Source organism: Tasmannia lanceolata, unplaced genomic scaffold, assembly GCF_043159265.1.
Source record: "Tasmannia lanceolata isolate RefF3 unplaced genomic scaffold, GAP_Taslan_0.1 ptg000007l, whole genome shotgun sequence".
In the NCBI taxonomy this organism is placed as follows: Eukaryota; Viridiplantae; Streptophyta; class Magnoliopsida; order Canellales; family Winteraceae; genus Tasmannia; species Tasmannia lanceolata.
The window spans coordinates 15063666-15087719 of NW_027518684.1; the positions used below are offsets into that span (position 1 = coordinate 15063666).

The 24054-nt window shown below is 37.5% G+C and overlaps 1 protein-coding gene across 2 annotated transcripts; it reads right to left on the reverse strand.

The window, feature by feature from the left end:
• Window positions 1–572: 572 nt before the first annotated feature.
• On the reverse strand, window positions 573–20580 carry LOC143882054 (uncharacterized). Of its 2 annotated transcripts, none has more exons than XM_077385450.1 (5): window positions 20521–20580; window positions 20317–20400; window positions 17062–17669; window positions 8389–8564; window positions 573–1357 (listed from the first exon to the last, which is right to left on the reverse strand). In XM_077385450.1, exons 2-5 carry the CDS (start codon window positions 20336–20338, stop codon window positions 871–873), a joined length of 1293 nt encoding a protein of 430 aa, XP_077241565.1. In that variant the 5' UTR covers window positions 20339–20400; window positions 20521–20580; the 3' UTR covers window positions 573–870. The 2 variants fall into 2 exon arrangements, with proteins under 2 accessions (XP_077241565.1, XP_077241566.1); XM_077385451.1 differs by having other exon boundaries at window positions 20500–20550.
• Between the last annotated feature and the right edge of the window lie 3474 nt (window positions 20581–24054).

Sequence of the window (24054 nt, forward strand, 5' to 3'; positions counted from 1 at the left end):
TGCTGCTGACTAGGGATTTATTGGCAAAATATCAATAATTAATGTGTTACACATCACTGAACATGTCTATCAAGCATACCGAGGTGGGTTGGGACTTTAGAATTTAAAAAATGGGTTAATCATATTTACCATCCTAATAATTATTCTAGAGTTTTTCATTGGCTACAACAATCCCCCAGCTAGCTCTGAGAACCAAGAAAGGAGTCTACCAAAGAGAAGTGTGTGCACAAAAAGAAAAATTATCAATATCCTTTGAAAATTCTTTACTGATCTGTATAACTTATTATCAAAAGAGGCTTCCTTTTGCAAAGTCCTGTTAAAACGGTCCTGTTACAGAGGATGGTGTAAATAATGAAAAATCTCCACGAATTTGGAAAATTTTTATCAAGACACTTCCCTTCTTTTCCAAATTCCTGTTAAATTGGTCATAGTTAGCATCTTCATTCTCCATAAGACCTCCGGTCAACTATCTTGCATAATCGTAACACGTAAAAAACAGCACACCTGCAAAATTATATATCCTATGAATGCCAATTTGCTGGTCAAGCCCCCGCTAAAAAAATACTCACTGATTTTCCATTAAAAGCAAGGTCCTATCTTGCATTTTATTTAAGATAATTAAGCATGTCTGAGAATGTATAGATCCTAACGTAAAAAAAAAAAAAAAAAAAAAGTAATTGACCCCCTTCCCTTCTGTCAATAATAAGTCAGTTTTACAGGTGGTTAGAGTTCTCTAGACTTGCAGTGGCAACGTGCAGTGACTAATATAGGCACCTATAAGGCTATAACTTGTTGTTTTCACATAAATATAAGCACCCATCCCCTTTCTTGTATATAGAGGAAGATAATAGACGCTGAGCTTAGCAAATTTCAAGGAGAAGCCCATTCAAAGTAACGACAGAGAGCACCTCTTGTGGCAGTCCAATTCCCACACCCAAAGAAGTAGTTCCCATGCGTGGGTCCAGGCCTTCGGACCATACGTTTGCAGCTCTTCACTCCACAGAAACAATATGTGCACCACTCCTTACTTGCGGAGTCTGCGTAGGGGTGGAATTGGATGACGGGTATCGGCTGTTTCGGCTTTTGATAATGGAGAGGGATGGGGCCCAATGGCCGATCAGGAGATTGCTGCCGTGTTAATGGGCATTCTGTGGACTGCCATGGGAGAGAGTTGGTTATGGAGAATCTGAAGCCACGGCCCATAAGGTTGGTAAGGAGGCGGGCAGTGTTCCGGGCATCGTCGAGACCACAGTGTGCACGGCCTTCCCAAGGCAAACCAGCCAATTGGACGGCCTCCTTGAGGTTACATCGGACCCCACCAAACACCTCGTGGAATGGAACCTTTAAGTTGATCCACCTGGGGATGGGTCCAAAAGAATACGAAATCATGTAAAACATCATTTCAGTAACATTTGATTGTCCAATAAAATCTTTAATGGCTGAAAGGAAAATTAAATACAACCAAACATTAAAAACAAGAAAACAAAAACTGGCCTTTTCAGGTTCAGACTTTGATGACAAAGGATCCAAACTGACAAAATAAATCATTGCCTTCTTCAGATTTCACTCTTCACAAATAGATGTTTGAAACAATTTAAATAAATGAAACCAATTCACTCACTCTAAATAAAAAGCTTTTAAGGTCCGTTTGGATGCCGAGAAGATTTTGATTTGGATTTCTCACATTTGCAGCCCTTTTTGTGCTGTGATTTGGATCCGGATCAAATCCTTTGATTTCCAAATCAGTGACTGACAGTGAAAAAAATCAGATTTCCAGATATGCTGTGGAAATAAGTAATTGGAAATCCACAGATCTGGCAGTTTCCTTCACCCTCTTTGCTCCTCAACCTCTCCCGTCCAGTTACCCACTTTCCTCTCTGTCTCCCTCAACGTGGGCTGACAGATCTATTCATTTTGTATTCAAAACTCAATTCCAAATCCAAATACAAAATATCAAGTATCCAAATGGGCCCCTTAAGGTATTCAGATTTATTTATATACCGAGGGACAGAACAGGGACAAACACCCAAAATCAACAGATGAAGGTAAATGCAAAGAAACTCCCATCATCAACCTAGAGGTGCAACTCAGGCCGGGTTGGGCAGGGTTGAGGCCAACCCTAGCCCAACTAAAGGTAGAATTCCCTCAACCCTAAACCGACCCAACCCAAGCCTCAGGTCAAACCCAAACACAACCCACCTCTTTCTTCTTCTTCCTTTTTGAAAAGAACACAACACAACCCACATCTAAATCTCTCAACCCTAACCCAACCCGACTACCCAGTTTTTTCCACATCGAGTCAGGTTGGCCGGGGCCAAAAATAGACAAAAAATACAAAAAAAAAAAAATAACACTAAAATTTTGAAAATCAAGATAAAATTAAGGGACGAGGTCAGGTTCAGGTCGTGTCGGGTTGCCCAAAACCTCAATCCTAACCCAACACGAAATTAAATCGAGTTGGCTTTTTCCCAACTATAACTCAACCCAACCCAGAGAGATGCCAACCCAACCTTAGGTGAAATTGAGTTGAACCCATCGGGTTCAGGTTGAGCCCAACCCAAGTTGCACCCCTACTTTAAGCATGACAACAGTTAATTTCATAAAAAATAACAAGGAAACCCTACACCTGCTTCAATAGAACATTTTTGTTCCTAAGTGGGAGCAACCACTGAAACCAATATATGTAGTTACCTAGTTAGGATTCTAGCAAATTTTGGTGAGGCAAATGTTTAAAATTCAGGAAATGTTCAGTCGCTCGACGTGATGGGGTTAATTAGGAGTGACATCAGATTTTTTTTTTTTACTCTTAGGGATATAAGTGGCATTTTATCTTACGGGGGTAGATTTGTTATATTGGGGTTTTTATTTTAAATGTAACCGGAAGGATTTTAGCAATTCGAGTGGGTCATTAGTATCCTAATCCGGTATGAATGTATGAACCAGATAGGGGTTTCATTCATATGAGATGCTAGTAGTTAGCTTCAAATAGGAGTCCAAGTCCCAATTAGTTACTTTTCGTTTCATTAATTTTATAAAAAGTGGTTTGAGTTGCAAAGGAAAAGAAATGCCTTGATGAATAATTTTTTTTTTCAAGAGCTTTTGAAGCTCCTTATTGTCGTGTTCAGTGTATTATCTTCTCTAGCTAGATTCCTAGAGATCAAAGGTGGATTCTTTTGATAAATGGAGCATAACCTCTAGGTGGATTCTTAGAGTGGATTCCTTTGACAATAGTATGATCTTTCCTAGGTGGATTCCTTTGTCAACCTTTATTCCCTATTTACTTTATTCTTTTCAACGTTGTTGTATTTTTTCCCTACACTCTCTCAATTACTTGAGATTTTTTTCCTTTCCAATTTATTTTCTCAATTTTGTTTTCCCTTTCCCTCTACCCTCTTTCCTTATCCCTTTTCCCTTGTGTTTTTATCCTTCCTATCTACTGAATAGTTACTATCCTACCATTGATTTCATTATCCTATTCTTTATCTTGATTTCTTGAGTTCGTTTTTTTCTTTAACCCAACCTCAACTCATTGTTTCCTCAATTTTTTCATCTTGCTATTGAAATTCAGTTCAATCGTTTGCCTTACATTATCGATTATTGATCTTGATTTCTTGAATCTGAAATTTGTCATATACAATGTGTTTCCTTCATCTAAAACCTTTTCTTGTGATTCCAACCCAATGTCCCTTCTTTCATATTCATTGTTTTCTGTATGCACTTAATCTGTATTTCCTGATCCAAGATTCACAAGCCTTCACCTAAGGTTCTTTATTCATCCCCTTTGAGTTTTCGTGCATCACCATTCCAAACACCTCATGATGATGTCACATCTAACGTACCAAGATAGGGGTATGTTATTTTATAAAAAGACAAGGATTTTCTTTTCATGAAAAATTGGTTATTATTGAACAAGTGAACATGTGGTTCAATAAAGGAGGGCGGTTCGGAACATCCCTGACATGGGTGTGCCTACCTAGCAACTCTAGATACATATATGTATGTACACGTAATAACGTTAAAAAAAAAAACATATTCATGTAATATAAAAGCCCTAAAAGTTTACTATCTCAATTGAGACAATTACGAGAAACTCAGGATTCCACCAACACTTTTAGCATTTCCACCCCCCCCTTTTTTAAACTGGTAGCCAAATTTATAAATAAGAAGGACCGAGATGGTTAGAATACAACAGATCAAAGAAAGATACAACAACCGAAAAAAGCACAGGAAAAGAAAATCACGGCGGAAGAGAGTCATAAAGCGCTAGAGAATCCTTAAGGATTCCTTCTCTAGCTAAGCTATCTGCAACCTGATTAGCATTTCCACCCTTCTATTTTTCTTCAAAAATCTTATTTTCTTAAATGACCAAACTATCCCTCTTTAATATGAGAGAGAGAGAGAGAGAGAGAGAGAGAGAGAGAGAGAGACTCCCCTATCATCTCCCCTTCAAAAACCCTAAGAAACCCAAACCCAACCTTCCCTCTCAACCCCCACGCCTCCACCCAAACCTTTTCTTCTCAATTCCTCATCCACACCTCTACCAACAGCAACACCACTACCAGCCCAAACAAACAAACAAAAAAAAACTTCACAAACCCATGCTCAAACCCTCGCTGACATCCCCACAAAATCCCTCTTCTTCGTCCAAAAATTCCACGGCAAGATAATCGTGATCGAGTACAATAGTGCGAACATGAAATCCAAACCCTCCATGCCTTCATCGTCTACGACTTCGCCCTCCCCTCCCGTGTCAAGTTGTGCCCGAATTCTCTTGCGGCAAAATTCTATGGCATGCAACTTTATTCTCATCAAGCATTGTTGCTCGATGCAGAAACAATGAAGTTTCCTTTGATTGTGGTGTTGTAGATGTTGTGAGCACATATTGGTGGCAAATTTTTTCTGGCTCTTAAGCAAGAAAGAGAAGGATGTGTGTGTGTGTGTGTGTGTGTGTGAGAGAGAGAGAGAGAGAGAGTGTGTGTGTGTGTTTTAAGCACTACCTGCTCTCCATCCTTTTTCTTCTTTTTTTTTTAATGATCTCCATCCCATTTTTCTAAGCTTTTATGCAATAACAGAAAGAATGATGGAGAGAAAGCTTTCATGCATCACCTTCTTGTCTCCCTATCCTTTGCCTTTTCCCTTTTCCTCACTTCGCATGATTAACATTAAGGGCATTTAGGTTATTTATGTAAAATAGATTTTAATAAGAAAATGAGAAACATAAAAGTTTGCCTGCCTCGATTTGGTACCGCTCTCGCGGCCCGCACCGAAACAGTGCTTTACCCCTAGATGTCCAGTTGGGGTTGAACAGGTAAGAAAGGCGGTGGAAATATCATTTTCCTATATATACGTATACATACTCAGAAATACATTTCTATAATATTACACATGTAGATCCATTGTGGTCAAGCATGTTTGGGTTGTGAGAGTTCTGGGTTCGAATCCCAGCAAGGCTGTTCAAATTAATCGTCATTTATTTGGTATCTCATGATTTATTTGTTAAATTCACGAATGTTTTGGAAAAAATATACCACTTTTCGATAATATCCATTTCGTTTTTTCCCTTTTTGAAAGATAACCACAAATATATTAAGTAAAGGGTACAAAGATGAGAGAGAAACCAGGGGCTAAGGAGGAGATGTCCAGGCAAAGAAAGATGAAAGGAAAGAAAGAAAAAAAAGTAAGACAACATAAAACAGTAGCAGAAAATAGCAAAACTGAAAAATAAATAAGCACGCATGAAAAAATATGAATTTCTTAAACAAATACCAAATTTAGTAACTACGCCAGAACACAGGGTATCCCATGGCTTTCATAGGGCCCTACTTCCTCCAATATGAAGGAGCACTTGTTCCTAGACCAAAAATATAGCGCACACTACCTGATGTAGAATCAATAAGGAAAAAACTTATGAAAAAGCTGCAGATCTTAACCTTAGGATAATTGGTAATGGAATGTTTTAGGTCTACAAAGGAATAAAATATTGACCAAATTGAGCTAAAAATTAACATGATCACCTATTGGATTTAGATGTACAAAGGAATAGATGGACAATTTAGTTGTAGAAGTAAGGAATCGAGAGTTTCAAACAAAATGAAAGAAAGATGGGGGGGTTTGCTTACAGAGAAGAAAACATATGTTCCAAAACTGATCCTAAGGATTGGAATAAGTTCTAAACAGTCTTACATGGTGTAAAACAAAACAAAAAATGAAACTATAGATGTACTGATAGAACTATGGGAAAGAAAAGAACTAGAACTTTTGTATTAAAGATAAACTACGACTATGGAGAGTAAAGATGATAGATGTGTTTTTTTCACACTAACCAGTCCACGGTGCCACACCAACGGAATGCTAGGAATCACACCATATGAGATCAAGGAGAAGATAGAGCCATGATATGGTTTCGCGTGGCAAGAAAAAGAGATACAAGAACATGGGAGTCATTGTGAGAAGCATTCCCATGTTCATCATGTGAGAGCTATGGAAAGAGGTGTGTAAGGAGATGGGAAGGAAAAGCTAAGAGTGCTAATTACATTATTTGGAAAGTCAAATAATGGATCCTTTGACTGGTATCAGTAGAACATTTTGGGATCCATTGCTTGGTATCAATAGAACATTTTGGCCTCTATGCTGGTTGTTTTTTTTTTTTTTTTGGAATGTTTAGAGGAAGACACCTTTTGGCGAAAGGAAGTGCAGTCCCTGCGACATAAGGGTCTTGTATTCCATGGGAAGCTCCTATGCTGATTTCTTGCTTAGTGTTTTGAAAATTGTAAAGGAAGATGTAAAGCTATTGGTTCAATTCCAGGAGTAAGGGATTTATTTCTTCCAAGGAGAATGTTCCTAGGTGGACCATACTATGTATATTCAGTGGGACTTCTAGTCCCCCTTGTAATTTTGCTAGTATGAATACAATTGTCATCTTTTTGTTTTAGAAGTCAAAGAATGGATCACAAGCATATGTAAGAAATTTACATTACATCCCAATAACAGGTTTGAATGTGAAGTTCTAAGATGGTAGGACATTACTCCCCAATATCACAAAGGCAATAAAATTAGTCTTATTCAGTGGAGGAGGCCAGAAATAGGAAGGGTCAAGCTAAATGTTGATGGAGCATCTAAAGGTAATCCAGGAAAGTTGGGCGGAGGGGGCATTATTAGAAATGATAAAGCAAAGATGTGTGTGGCATTCTCACATTTTTATGGTGAAGGATCCAATATGCACGCAAAATGTAGGGCCCTTTTAGATGGATTAAGACTTGCTAAGTCTTTGGATATAAAACTACTTCAGATTGAATCTGACAGCAAAATTCCTTGGGTCATTCAATACTATTGGTCAGAAATTTCCTGCCATATGCAAGAGCTTACCCCCACTATTTCTCATGAATATCGAGAGTGCAATCAAGTTGCAGATGCTTTGGCCAATGAAGCATGCCAAAGTCAGACTAATCAACAATTCTTCTTCTGGAGGGATCTCCCTAAAGAGGCAAAAGGAGCAATGAGATGCGATAGCGTGGGGATCCCTAGTCTCCGTCTTAAGGGTTGATCATGCTTCTTGCTTCTAAGTAAGCTTTAGACGTACAAGTCCTCATTGTTTTGTAAACCTGTTTGGGCCTTGTTCATTGGATTTTTCTAATAAAATCATCAGGTCCGTCCTGGGACCTCAGTGCAAAATTCTCGGCTTAAAAAAAAGTCACAAGGTATACCAAAGGTATCACACCAATGGTTTTCATAGTGCATCATGGCAAAGGAAATCAATGATAATTGTGTTGGAACCATAGAAACAAGACCAAAGGCGTCACACCAATGGTTTTAATAGCACATCACAGCCAAGGAAATCAATGATAATTGGGTTGGAACCATAGAAACAAGACTGAAGGCATCACACCAATGGTTTTCCTTGGGCATCACACCCAAGGATGGTACTAGAAACTTCCAAATAACTCAAAAGCCTAAATTGTGGGCCCTCTTTAACTTAAACAAGTAAAAACCCTATTTCTAAAAGTTTCTCTCATTAACCCATGAAAATAAAAGTAATAACCAAGACTAACATGTGGATGAATACTAACGTGAATAATGTCAAGTGAATAGTAAACTCTAAATGTAGAACAAATTATTAACCCGTCCCAGTTACATTAAAATTCCCACCAATATTTCCCTACAAACAAAAGAAAAGCCCTAAAGCACTTCTAATGGGCCCCTCTCATAATTGGCGCTTTTTTGTGAAGGTTGATCCCCTATCACTACCTCCCTTTTCCTTTTTTGTAATTCTAAAATGCAATACTATATTTTGCATTTTTAAAAAAGCCATAAAAATCTTGCAATAATATGTAAAACAGTAAAATGCAATGGTTCAATTCAAAAAGTTTAGACGGCTCTCAGAACCACTACCTATTAAAGTAAGGTGGCTTCCTGATCCTTTTGAATCTGCACTCTGATTCTAACATTACCCGACAGTCCCAGTTAGACCATGTCACTACAGCAAAATTTGTATGCTTGATTCCTTTTGCTTCCAACCATTCATCGTGCTTAAGTAGGGCTTCGCTAAGAGGAATACCTGTATCCACCTGGAATTGCATAGTTAGACCAGGTTAAAGGTTTACCGTTTAACATGCATCCCCAAATTTCTATAACAGATGAAATGAAGAGTGCAACTGAAACATATACAATAATGGTTCAGTGTACGAGTTTTGACACAATCTACCAGGAATCAACAATGACTGTTAGGTTCATTCGCAGCCTAAATATAGCAAGCACTAACCTACAAGTTTTTTTTTTTTTTAATAATAAGCATCAACCTGTAAGTTAACAGCTACCCTTCAAAAAAACCTATAAGCTAACAGCTAAGATAACAAGAACTTTGTAAACAGAGGCAAGCACAGAAAAAAGAAGTCAGGGGACGGGATGACTAATCAAAAGGAATCTAAAGTTCTAAACAAACAGACTGAGAATGAAAAGTAACATACATAGAAAAAATAAACAATCAACATAATTATGAGAACCATAGTGCCCATGTTCAATTCATAATAGGTGGTGTTCATCTATGGATTGTGTGAGATATAGCTTGACCCATAGGATCAAGAGTAAACCAAAGTTACACATGCATATGAAAAGGGCATACAAGTTCCGGATCCATGGAGTTCAGGAAAGATCATTATGAAGACTCTCGACTTTATGTAGCAAGTACTTATCTACATCTTTCAACAACATTCTGCATAGTTCAAATGCTGTGGGAGACTCTTCCAGAGGGAATAGTTTCCACAAGCATATCAAAGTCTCTTCTTGTTTACTTGAACACAATTTAACGTGCATTAGTGAATTATATTTTAATGATTCCATATAATCAGCCTAGAGGAAAATCATTCCAGAATGCATGTGTCGATACACATCCTCTTACCACATTTATTCACAACCCCCAAAGGAGATATTCATTATACATCGGACCCACAAATCACACACAAGAAAATGTGGACTAACGACAAGCATCAGGGTAGAGAAGTGGGATACAAGCAAGGTAAGTTGACATGAATATTTAATAACTGATTCATGATTTGGACTTGAGATGAATCTCAGGATTCCTAAATGCTTTGAGACTTGGAGTCATAAAATAGCATAATCCTTTTCATTACCAACCCAGCCCCTGCTTCATGCTATCTTTGTAACTAAGGAACACACATTGCTAAAGTAAGAAACTACCAGCAGAAAAACATGTCAAGTATTCTCACACAGTCTAGTTATACATATCATATAAAGTGCTGTTGAAATAGCAGGTTGTTAATCAGCAACAGGAAGACGAATTATTTACATGCTATCACCATCCCTAGTTTTAAATTTTAAAGACTAGGAACAGTATAAGAGAAATTTCATTTGAGACCAACAAACTGTCTATCTAAAAAAGAAGTTCAAAAATAGTTACCGTATATCAAAAAGCTTTATCCATAGTTAAGTGATTCCATTCCATGTACCTTCAATGGCCCCAAGAACTCAATGAAAGAAGAAAAGAGAAGGGGCTGCAAAATTTTGGTGTACCATAGATTTTCACAGCTTATAATTGTCATCAAGGCCCCAAGAACATCCCAAAATTTTCATTTTTTCATCTATAATTTGTTGTATGGCTGCAGCCTGCAGGCAACTCAAAAAAATCTTTCAGCTGGTAATCAAAAGAAGTTCAAAGCTTCTTCCATTTGGAGAGTTCAGCTCAAGGATGCATCATATGTGCCATAAACTGATGGGATGTGTATCTTGAAAAGACTTCCTAAAGTTCTCAAGAAATTAAGATATCAAGAACTTGAGGAAGAATCTCGAGATAACTAGTCAAATTTATCCATGCAATAACTATTTGATCTTTTGCAGTCCAAGATTCAAAAGTGACTATTGGATTTCCTCCAAAGATGTATTCTTTTGAATTTTCTCCCAGAATGCATTCTTCTACTCTTAAAAATCTAGAGTGGAGATCCAAAAGAGACTATTTCCATCCTTAATTTTTTCTTTGTAGATTATTATCCTTGCATTTTTCATTCATCTATATGCCTATTCTCACTCTGACTAATATGTATGCACTTCTTGCTAAAATGTATACACAACCTTTGATGCTCCATAGATTATTAATCCTTATTTCATTTAGGCTTCGTTTGGTTGTAAGTAAAAAAAATTCCATTGAATTTTTGTGGAAAAAGTGAGGAGACAAGGGAGGGGACAAGCATTTATTAGACAAGGGTGTCATTATGAGTGGAGAGAGAGGGAAGAGAGAGAGAGAGAGAGCACCATTCCCTAGAAAATTACATGGGAGACTTCCAAGGTAATGCTGATTTCACCTCCCTTTTCCACAAAAATCCAATGGATTTTTGTTTTTTACTAGCAACCAAACAAAGCATTAGGGAAATGATATCCCCCCTTAACGGTTTCTGTGAGAATGGTTCACTGCTTCAGAATAAGTTCACCCCCTTTAACGTTTTTCTTTGCCTTTAAACTTAACGAATAACATTAAAGGGGGGAATTTTATCCGTCAGAGGGGAGGGGGGGAATATCATTTCCCTTCATTTATCTATACACCTAATTTCACGCAATGAATCAACTTCTTACTAAAATATATGCACAACCTTTGACTCAACATATGCACACAACTTTTTCATTAACAAAATCAACTGAAGAAGATATTATCCATGACCATGCAGAATATACACCACTTAGACCTAGACCAATATATTCAACTTCTAACACAACCAATATAGTATAATATATATGACAGCAACTATAATAAGGGTGTAACCATATTCAACAACTATGTTAACCACAATTTGATAAAATGTAAACTCTGGGACTTCTATGTTCTTTGTTCTAAGGTCAAGTTAGGAGTAACAGACAACGAAGTCACTCCTCAACAAAGATTCAAAAAATAATTTTGACCCAGACATCAGTCTCCACTGAAGTGGAAATACTTCGTGGAAGTTTATTGAAGTCCATGAAAATCTTGTAAAAATCATGGACGTTATGGTAGTACATTGATGTGATCAATCTTTGATCATTAGCTACTTCTAGAGACTTTCTATTTTGATTAGTTTTCATCATGGTTGTTTAGGCTAGCTTTTATTTGTATGCACAATTTCTAATTTAGTCGTTGCTATTATTTTGGAGCTTAGATGTGGGGGTTGTCCACATCACCTATGGCCCACACCACCTCATCGCATATCTTGACCTTATTAGTCTTAATTGTGTTTATTCTTTTGGCAATTAAGTAGGGGTATTTAAGTCATTCACCGACATAAGTTATCTTATATCCTATTGGTCCATAGACTAGGCCCACTCACTTATGTTATATCCTATTGGTCAGAAGGGAGGGTCCACCAGCCCATCACTTAAAACATTATAAAAGGAGGCCTAAACATTATGTTATAACCTATTGATTCGAAAGAAAAAAGAAGAGGAGAGAAACCCTAATTTTTGAAGTGATTTTCGTGCTACCCCAAGGAGCAGCCACAAGTGGAGTTTCTCCACCCCTTCTGACGCAAAAAGGAGGAATATCTCTCCTCATCTGCACAAGGCATAAATATCCCTTCCCTTTTCTCTTATTTCCTCCTCTGTTTCTTCCCCTTTTCTTCTCCTCCTCGTGCTCTTCTTTCTTCTTTTTTCCTTTCTTTCTCCTTCCTTCTTTCCCCTCCAATCTCTACGGTTTCCCCCTCTAAAACAATCCCTTGACTGTGTCTAGCAGTTGTTTCTAGCAGTCTTGATTGTAACAACCCCTATTTTCCCTATCACCTTCACCTCTTAATCTTTCCTCTTCACCTTTCTCTACTTTCTCTACTTTCTCACTTTCCTTTTGCTATCGTTTCTATTTCCTACCGTCCCAAACATCCTTAGGATTGTTGGAACTGTTTTAGGGGGTTGTTCATCCTAAAACAGTCACCTCTTGTCTCCTTTCTTTACCCTTTTTGATCCTCCAATGCCTGTGCTACGTAGCTTGCTATCCGAGACAGTCTCGTGTTGATTTTCTCCCTGATTTCCACACTTTGCTGCAGATTCATATTCCTTATTGGTTATTTTATTGTTTGGGTTGCACCCATTCATATTCCATACATATTTTCGCTTCCGGGTCTCCATATTTGTTGGATGCTGATATCATGGACTAATCGGAGCCTCCCAGCTTCTCCACCGCTCTCTTGGACCTCTTTCAATAAAAAAGATCTTAAGGTGATGTGCTTCCTTACCAGGTGAGATATTACCTTTACTTCTTACAGCCTTGCTAGATTTGATTTTAATCCATTGGGACCCTTTGGCTAGTTACTTTTCGCCCCTGCTTTATTCTTGAGACCGATTATGGTTACTTCGGCCCTTGAGCTTTCATTTGCTTTGCTTTCAGTGTGTAGACAAACCATTCATGTTTGATTCCCATATCTATATATTGTTTTCGTTTGGTGTGAGCTGTTTTTTGCGGGTGCATGTTCGGGATAGATTTTGAGCATATTGTTGAATTATCTCGATGGCTAACTTAAACACCCTAACGTGTTTCGATTAACTTCTTGAATGCTTACTCTGAAATTGGGAGTGGTTTGTGCTACACTAACTTGGAGGTTAATTCATCAAACTCGTAAGGTTCTCCGGAACAACATGCGAACCCCCGGGATTGCACCATCTATGAAACCGACAGAGATTTAAGACAGGGCTTCAATAAATGCTATAATAAGCACAAATAAACATAGAAACCATCGCATAAGCAATGCATCCATCTACAAAATGGTTTGACAAGATCAAACATCTAGTGGTGTGTGTTGTGTATCTATGGAACAGTAAGGTTCATTTTAAGCATACATATTATTCCAATGTTTAGATTTTAGAAAGCTAACGATCGTGCTATTTCTTTTACCTATCAACTCGTCATTATTAATGGAATGGATGTTGATATTTTCTAGATATGTGGTTTTTTTTGTTATGTGTGTGCAAGCAAGGAATCAAATTTCGGACTTCAGTCCAAACTTACTTCCGAACGTCAGTTCCCATGGAAGTTGACACATGTAGTTGGAAGTTTAAAACCATGCTCCTCAACATGTCAATCGCTTCCAAGTTCCACTTCCAACTAATAGGACAAACAAACAGTGATTTTTTATTAACTTAAGAGTGATTATGCTAAAGAGTGACTACACAACCCCAATATTACAAGTCAACAAGATTGGATATCTTGACGAATATTGATCACATAAAAACTTTTGGATCCATTTGCATCGCATAAAGAGCATCATATAGGCCGCTCATTGTGTCACCTTTGCGCTCCTAGTAACCACAAACTTGAAATTTGAAAACCACTGTAGAAAGGAATTTGCATTCAGTTGTGACAAGGAGTAGAAATGAGAAGCATGGTTTTTCCTTTGCTATTCTCTACTTCAAATTGGAAAACACTCTCCAGTTTCATGTGAACCTCTAGAGGAGTAAAGAAATGTTGTATAGGTTGTCTTGCATTCTTGCACCAACCCCCACCCACCCGTTCAATCACGTGTCAGCATGGATTTATGTACAGATAGCTTAGGTTGCGTTCTTTAATCAATTTAAGCATATTTTTTTGTTTTTTCATACGAAGATTGAAAACAAAAAATCACGTTCTTTAACCATTCTCAGCACCTATTTTCAGATTCATTTTACTTAGCTTGATATTTTGGCAGTGACTATTCGTCACTTCGGAAAAAAATTGATTTTCGTATCTCCGTGCATACTTAATCTCAACAAAAACGATATATCTCTTTCTCTTTCTCCTCCTTACTCATACCAATCATTTTCTCCTTCTAATAGAAAATAACAAAATACCCCTATCACATAAAAATATCAAAATGCCCCTTATCTTAAAATGACCAAAATAGCCCTATCTCATAAAAAATGACCAAAACACCCATATCTCATAAAAAATTATCAAAACACCCATATTTCATAGAAAATGATAAAAATACTCCCATCTCATAGAAAATAACCAAAATATTCGAAAAATAGAAAATGACCAAAAAACACCCTCCTCGTTGAAAATGACCAAAACATCCCTGTTTCATAGAAAATGACCAAAATATTCTTACCTTCTAGAAAACAAGCAAACTACCCCTATTTCATGAGGTAGGGGTAGTTTGGTCATTTCTTTGAGGTAAGGGTACTTTGGTAATGTTCTACGAGATATAGTATTTTGTTCATTTCCTATGTAACAGGGGTTATTGTCATTTTCTATGCAATACCCCTATCGCATAGAAAACAATAAAAATATTCTTATCTCATAAATATAGCCAAAATGCCTTGATCTCATAAAAATGGCCAAAATGCGTCTCATAAAAAATGACCATATCGAATAAAATGACCAAGTCTTATCTTGTAGAAAATTGCCACAACAGAAAATATCCTTATCTCATTAAAAAAATGACCAAAATGTGCTTATATAAAATGACAAAAATATCCTTCTGGAAGACGACCAAAAAGCCCTATCTTATCGAAAATGACCAAAACACTCCTATTTCAAAGAAAATGACCACAATACTTAATATCTTGTAGAAAGATGCCAAAATAGTCTCATCACATATAAAATAACCAAAATACTCCTATCTCATAGAAAATTACCAAAATACCCTTGTCGCATGGAAAATGACAAAAATACTTCAATCTCGTAGGAAATGACCAAAATACGCTTATCTCATAGAAATGATTTAAATACTCATAACTCTTTGTTTTTTTTTAATGTGCATAATGAATGATGATTGTTGAGAACAATTAAATTTTAACATGTGGCATATAAAAAAGCCAACAGACTCCGCCGTTAGCTACGGTACTGGTTATATCTCTTGCCTTTCGTGGCATTGCAAAAGGAAACATCCAGTGAGCAGAAAATGTCATGAAGAAAGTTTTGGGTTTTTCACTGTCACTGACGGTTTGCAGCGTTTTTAATTATTTATCTATTCTAATATCATGTCTCTACAAAAATATTTGGTATGCATTGAGTTTGATTGTGGGAATATACAGATGCAGTCCACCCGCAATTTTAACATATTTGTTGAACTATGTTGATGACTTCATCACGGTGCCATTAAAAATCTTCTTCAATAGTATTTGACACATATACCACAAATTGGTACTCTAGTCTCAAGAGTTAATTTTTTATTAGTGTTAGCAGAATATGATTTTGCTCCAAATAACAAAAAAAATTGATTTTAGATGTAACTTATAAAACATGATTCCGATTTCGAAAGCACTTCAAAGAAGTGATCCGGGCTTTCAAAGTGAGAATCAAGAGAATTGTTGTTAAAAAATGTAACCTTAGTTTTCAAAGTGAGAATCAAGAGAAATGTTGTTAAAGAATGTAACCTTAGTTTTCAAAGTGAGAATCAAGAGAATTGTTGTTAAAGAATGTAACCTTAGTTTATGTCTTTTTTCTTTGTTTCTTGCCATTATTTACATATTCATGCTCCTATATTTTACTTGTTAATATCTAGATACAATTTTCTATCGTTTTATAGTAAATAAACTTTTTTTTTTGAATGATCTATAGTAAATAAACTATTATTCATATAAAGAAAAAATACTTTCAATATTATCATACAACTTCATAGAAGATCTCTCTCTAGATTTTCTAAGGACGGATGTAGGCATGCCCTAAAATCTATGCCACCATAACAGATGTCTGTATCTGACTTGTATAGCCTCCGCCCTCCACTAAACTCTCTTGACTATGTCGATTTCCAGTTCCCCAATAAAAGCTTTAACTCAACTCAACTAAGCCTTTGTCCCAAACTAGTTGGTTTGTATCGTCTTACAAAAGCTTGAAACTTCAGAAGCTTGTATCGTCTTACAAAACACAAACTTCTTGTTTTTTTGATCCGTTAAAAGCACTAACTTCTTTCTTTAGCAATGGGATATTGGGCATTGGCAACATTTTGTGACCCTGAGAAACTAGTATGTGTGGGCATCTACTGAGACATTCACAAGGATCAACTGGCAAATGACGTTTAATGAATAAAAATATACTTCATTGAAAATGAAGCTTTCTGAATGATTCTTGACATTGGAAAATTGTACCAAAGGTATACACATGAAATTGAAGAAAAGTTTCCTTTGAAAATCAGATTTCCAACGGACCAGATTCCGATCTAATGTTGCTCAATTGAAGATATAAGGAGCTCATATGGCTAAAGACGATACTGAAATGCCTCAACACTGCAGCATCCAATAAAAAACCTAGCTCCCCATGCATCCACAGTGAGAAGAAAATTCTGTTTGAAGGATAGAGGTCCCCAAAGTTCTGCATAAATGTGATGCAAAGTAAATATGGAATCAAGAACAAGGAGATGAGCCCCATAGAGATAACTGTAGTTATTACATTTTACTCATAATCAACAGTAAGATCAATTAGACCGGGATGTTTACACTCTTGGATAACAAAATGTAAATAATTGAAACCAGACAGGTGCAAAACCAGTAACATTAGCGATATCAAAAAAAAAATCAGGAGTAACTAAACAGAAAACAGAACTATAACTGCCCATAAGCTGAAAGTAATAATTCCATATCACAAACTGACGGAAGGTGAAAAGTAAAAATGCTAGGCACCTGAACTTGCTGAATGCCTGTGAGCTCCTTGCAGAAATCACTGAGAAGTTGATGATAGAAAGGGCGCACATATGTCTGAAAAGAAGCTACTAGCTGTCCAGAGCTATCCACTACAACAGATGGGAACTCAATGATCTCTTGTGGATGAGGATTCTTCTCCTTGTCGCAAGTTGCCTCAAAGTCGATGACCACAAAATATTGAAATTCTTGACATTGAAAATCATAAGGGTAACCTTGAGAAAACATCTTGAAGGGCATGTATTGAATTCTATTTTCTACAGGAAAATGGTATTCCCGGTTCATTGGATAGAAATGGTTTTCCAAGGTATTCCATTGGTTTTGCTGGGCCTTTTGAACATCAGGATGAAAAGTTGACCACATATAAAAGTCTTGTTGGTAGAGAGGCCTGTGATAACCTTCATTTGGAGGTGGAAAAGCCTCACTGCCTAATGAGTTGTCAGTTTCAACTACACCACCTGGATGAATATTGATTTCATCCTTGAGCTCAGGAAGTTTTCCAATGGCATTTCCACCATCTGAAAGATTGTAATGAAATGGCTTACTCTGCAGGCATCTAAAGGATGCCTCATGGTTCCTTTGCATTTTTTCTGTGGACAAAAAAACCAAATAAATTAAGAAAAATATCATGAAGCTCAAAAGTAATAAAGAAAAGGTTGTGTTCATATTTAAAACAAATGGTTGACCATTTTGAATTTTGGTTTGGAAGGGGTGATACTCTCTGCTGCCTATGATACTAGGATGATGGCCTTGGTTAAGCACAGTGATCTTATTTGCCAACCTGGCTCATATCTATTTATGCAATTCCATGGCAGCTGCGAAGGAATTGGTAAGAATCCGGAGGAGTTTCCATTGGATAGGAAAGTTCATCTTGCTGAGTGGAGTACACGGTAGAGCATGTGGAAAGCGAGGAGGGTGGACGAACCATAGCCTTCTAGAGATTTCAAATTTGACACAATCCATCAATTTACCAATTATATTGAATGAATAAGAAAAACCAAGCTTGTTGGGCCTGAGGTCACTTTTGGAGAAGATGATGGACAGATCTGGCCAAATGGGAACAAGAAAGCAACATTTCTTCAAAGAATTCAATTTCAGTTTTTCACCATTATGGAGAGTGAGGAACCACAGCGCTCTTTGACAAAGATAAGCTTTCCGAGCTATCAAATTTAATCAGGGAATAGTTCTTGATGTCTTGAAAGACCGTGATGCAAACCATTGTTTGGATGGGGTGTCAGCAGCTCAACTATTGATAGACTAGAACAGGCTTCCTCATAAATTTCTGGTGATAAGGCCAAAGGGAGACTTGGATGGGGGCACCTAGTGGTTTTTTGAAACTAACCTTTGTCAACAATAGCTAAGGAACCCAAACCAAGCAAGATCGAGGTATTTTCAATGAAACTAGTACTGTGATGTTGCTGGACTAGACGGGATTACTAATGCAATGGAGGCTGAGTTCTTAGCTCCTGATATGAAAATGTAAAGGTGCCTTGTAGCAAACCACACATGTTTAGCAACAATCACAACCCTCTCAAGCAAATAGAAAATCTCCTCCAAATAATCAACGAACTTTCAAGGAAAACATTTTTTATCCTTCAGCAACCCAATGATGTTGAGGGAATCACCCTCAACAACAACATGGTCAAGCTACTCCGGATAAATATAACTAGAAGCATAGAAAGCGTGTGCAGCCCTGCTTCATTAGAATCCCTAATACCAATCGGACACGAATAAACCCAAAGAGTCAGACTCTCCTCTGATCTAAGGAGACCACCAATGCTTAAAAACCCTAGATTACCGATACTGGAGCTATCAAAATTATGCTTGAAGAACCTAGGGGAGGGAATATCCTATCGGAGCATAGGCCACTCTGAAAAGCTATGACCCGACCTGATCTCCTCCCAAGATCTGTAAAAAGAAGCAGAATAACTTTCAAACGAAGGGAGGCAAGATGAACAATAAACCACAATCACAAAGATTTGTCTCTGAATGATAAAAACACTCCTGATGCCCAATCATTCCGGATAACGCTTGTAGCCTCTGTCTTACCGCAGCTGTTGGCATATAGTTAGCCGATGCCTATTCCCCAGATACCGTCATTGCTTCTTCTCCGGGAAAAGAAGTTCACAACCAGTGGCCTTCTACCTCCACGCAGCATTGCTCTATCAGGCTTTCGCCCATTGCGGAAAATTCCCCATTGCTGCCTCCCGTAGATCATCCAAGATGAGGCATTTGACCTATGAAATAGTTTTGCGTGGTGATGCCTTATCCTCAAAGAAGATGCCTTATCCTCTTAGATCCAAATAACCAATGAAACTGCAAACGGTACCATATTCCAAAGTAAGATGACCTCTCCTATCCATATGTCAACAAAACCACTCCTCCGCAAGATGAGAAATGCCAAACCACACTAACATAGATCCACACTTTCCTAACTACAACATAATGAATACATAAGTAGATGGTTACAAGTCTTGAAGTGACCTTACACATTTCAAATGATTAGATAACCAAAACTCCCCTTTAAAATATCAATAGTATTGGTCATTTTTAATGCCGCCATCCAACAAAAATAGAGTAGCCTTGGAGGAATTGGAGCCTTCCACATGTGAATCCATCAAACGAAGAGCTCTCAACAAGTATAAAGCACCCAAAATAAGATATCGTTGACAAATCATCTTGAGGCAATAGTTTCCAAAACCTTCATGTCCTCAAATAACCCAACAAAGTCATGACAAATTGTACCCTCTTCAAGTCAGAGTTGCATTTCAAGATTTATTTAACCTTGACTACAATGCCTTGTTTATCATAACTCTTCAACCCTAAAATACAACAGCAACAACAACACAGCTTTTTGTGCTCCCAAAATTTTAGTTAGAAATAAAAACAACATGAAATCCTCAACCAAGTAGTCGTGTTTCGAGATTTTTTAACCTTGATTACAATGCCTTGTATATCATAACTCTTCAAATCCAAAATACAATTACACAGGAAAAAAAAAAACTCTACATCTTGCCAAAATCAATGCCTAATCTGAGCTAATTTACAAAAACAAAATACCCAGTAGACAGAGAGAAAAAATTGGGGAAAAAAGCAGTAAAGAGTCAATAATTCCCAATCATAATCAAATAAAAGAAAATTCCAAAAAGTGTGTAGATCATCAGATCAACATAAAAGAATAATAAAAAGGGGGGAAAGATTTACAGATTTGATGCTGAGAAAAAGAAAAGATCCAACCTTTGAGTTCCGAGTCATTCATGATCTTGGAGACAGTTATGATCCATAAGCAAACAAATCAAATTGGCTTCATGATTTTCCCACCTGAACCCAAAACCCATTAAAATTAAAATGACAGAATCAAAACAAGAAAAAGAATCTACAGAAAGAGAAATAAAGAAAAGGGTTTGATTACAAAATTATTTGTTTCTCTTTTTCTCTTACATGGCTTGGAGAAGAGGGTTTGATCATCGCTCCCAAGACTACCGAATTCAGAAAGAAAATATATATATATATATATATATATATATATATATATATATATATATATATATATATATATATATATATATATGTGTGTAAAAGAGTAGGGCCCACGTTGTAGTCTAAATGAACAAAATGATCATGCTACAATGCACACGTGGCATACCCGATTGGTGATCGGGACCGTTGATCTGGTGCCGAACAGATATCTCATTCCAAGATTCTGGCATAGAAAAATCAACGGTTTTGATTCATCCGATTAGAGATGAACTGAAACACGTTTCGTTCTTAAATTTCACCGAAACTGGTAAAATGACGATTCTGCCCTCGTACGATTGTGTGTATGTTAAGAGTTTCCTTTAAAATGCTTATAAAATAAAATAAAAATAAAAAAAGGGAAAACTACTAAAAACCTCCTAAATCAAAACCTATGTACTACGACCACAAAATTTTCTTAAGGGAAAATTACATTTTCACCCCCTCTAGTTTCTGATACATCCACTTCTACTCCTATAGTTTAAAACGTGACAACTACACCCCCTGTAGTTTCAATTTGTATATGGTAGCCCCCCTCAATTGATGGTTCGTTCACAGATTGAAGGGTTAGAATGATCCGATGGAGCTGATTTTTTTAAGCGCACCCTATCTATGTCAGGGCCCATCAAATGAACGTTTTGGATCATCCAAAAATCAGCTCCATCGGATCATCCTAACCCTTCAATCTATGGACGAACCGTCAACTGAGGGGCCTACCTTATACAAATTGAAACTGCCGGGGGTGTAGTTGTCACGTTTTAAACTATAGGTGTAGAAATGGATGTGTCAGAAACTAGAGAGGGTGTAAATGTAATTTTCCCTTTTCTTAATTACCACTAATATTGTCTTGTGCGATAATTAGCTTCTTTTTTTTTTCTCTACCCATTTTTTTATTACACTTGTTAAAAGATAATGTAAAAATCCCAAAAATCTCTCTCTCTCTTCCTTCGGTTTCTCTTCTTTTTTGGTAACTTTCTCTCATCTCTTAATTTAATACATCATGGACGGGTGCAACTTGGGCGCGCTCAATCCGAACCCGGCGGGTTCAATCCGGAAAAAGTCAGGTTGGGTTGAGTTCAGTTCAGGTCAGGTTCGAGTTGAGTTCGGGTCGGGTTCAGGTTGAGGGCTTGGGCAACCTGACCAGAATCAACCCGACATTTCTAATAATAAAAAAAATTTAAGCTTAAAATCTCAGGTTGGGTCGGGTTCGGGTTGGCAAAAAGGGTTCCTCGGGTCGGGTTGAGCAAATGGTTGGTCGGGTCGGGGTCGGGTTGGCTTCAACCCGACCCGAGTTGCACCCTATTCATGGTAGCATCCTTAGCCCATGCCATGCATGTATGGTGTAAAATAATAGGCCCCACTTGAGGATGAGGGGGGTGGGACACCATTTTTCCTCATGTTTTGATCGGTGGGTCCAATATCATTTTATACCTATGTGCGGTCCCACTATCTCCACCCATATCCATGCATCAGGCCATTTTTCGTCATGTTTTGATCGGTGGGTCCCAAGACCATGCATTGGGGTGGGCCCAATATTTTACACCTCATCTTCATATGGGACCATTGTTCTACACCCACATATGCATGGCATTGGCAAAGAATGCTACCATGATGTATACAGTTAAGAGAGGAGAGAGAGTTACTAAAAATGAAGAGAACCGTACGGGTATGGGTGAGAAATGGCTTCATTTGAGATATAGAGAGAGGTGAGAGATTACAAGCAGGGGCGGAGCCAGGAATGTGCAGCAGAGGGGGCAAAAAATAGTTGTTATAAATCAATTAATAAATTATTATAAAGTAAAAAAATTAAATTTGCACAAATTTCTATTCAAATTAGTTTCAATTTTAAAATTATATGATGGGTGGCTGTACAAACCTTTCAATTAAAATATTATATGATGGGTGGCCGTACAAACTCTTATTTTTCAAAATATACAGTACGGCCCGCTAGCTCCATAAGATATCCAAACCGTCCAATTGTTGGGCTACAACACAAATATGTTGTGCCCAAAAAACCATTTCCATAGGATGATCCTAACCCTCCAATCTATTGAAGTTTCCATAATGTGCAGTGTCCCTTAGATTGAAGGGTTAGGATCATCCCATGGAAATGATTTTTTTGGGCACAACCGATTTACGTTGTGACCCAACACATGGACGGTTTGGATCATCCTATGGAATGCACCGTACTGTACATTTTGAAATATATGAGTTTGTATGGCCACCATCATATAATTTCTCGTCAAAAGGTTATTAGTTTATTACATTTTCGAAAAAGCTCTGAAAAGCCTATTAAAGAAGAAAATAGAGCTAGTCTCCCTATAGATTGAAGGGTTAGGATCATACCATGGAAATGATTTTTTTGGGCACAACCGATTTTACGTTGTGACCCAACACATGGACGGTTTGGATCATCGTATGGAATGCGCCGTACTGTACATTTTGAAAAATATGAGTTTGTATGGCCACCCATCATATAATTTCTCATCAAAAAGGTTATTACATTTCCCGAAAAGCTCTCAAAAGCCTGTTAAAGAAGAAAATAGAGCTGGGTTTGTGCAAATATCAAAATATGGTTGTGTTGATAACATTTCTCAAACTAGAAATATAATTTTCATTGTATAAAAAATGGAAAGTAATGATCTATTTGGGACAGCCCCTCTAGTGCAATTATGACTCCTCTTTTACAATAAAGTGGACTGTCCCAATTAATAAAAGGGTCGAGTATATCATTCCCTATATTTTATTCCTGAAACTTCTCGTTTAAGCGCAGCGAGTCCTCTTGTCACGTTTCGATTTTGAACAATGAATGGGACGCGCATCAAAAACCCTACCATTAGGTCCATTATGCTGTTGGCATACGTTTCGATATTGAACAACAAATGGGACCCGCATCAAAATCCCTACCACCATGCTGTTGGCTTTTCGTTAAGAGGAAAAAAAAATTGAGCTTTCTAAAACCAAACCTACCCAGTATCCAATCCCCGCAACTCTGAAATTTTTCTGCAAAAAATCGAGGGTGCCCCCCCCCACCCCCCCCCCCCCCCCGACCCCACTTGGCTCCATCTCTGATTACAAGGACTAGTAAAAGTGCACGGGCAACGCACGTGCGACTGAGGTATTTTATGTTGAGATAGATACATTCTTAAGATGTTGCTGCAACTGCCCAAAAACAAGAACTCCACATTTGGGCTAGAAAAGTTTCCTTCTATTCACGAAGTAAACTTTATGGATAACTTGGCTTTCAGAACTCCAATGGGGATACCAATGATTAGTATATGCCTAAACTACACAAGAAACCTCTCAAAGCAAAACATCGAAGAAAAAATAGGATTAAATAACAGGTTCCTCTCATGGACGTGCATATCATTACACAAAACTAGAACATTCCTAACTTCTGGCATGTCAGCCAACTGGCCTAACTTCTATCACGTCAGTAGCGCTTGACATCACATCTCC

Coding starts and splice junctions, on each gene's coding strand:
- LOC143882054 (XM_077385450.1), bottom strand. CDS start 20,338: ATGAATGACTCGGAACTCAAAG. Junction 8,565..17,061: donor CAGGCATTCAGCAAGTTCAG/GTGCCTAGCATT, acceptor ATGCAATTCCAG/GTGGATACAGGTATTCCTCT. Junction 1,358..8,388: donor AAGCCACCTTACTTTAATAG/GTAGTGGTTCTG, acceptor ACCCATCCCCAG/GTGGATCAACTTAAAGGTTC.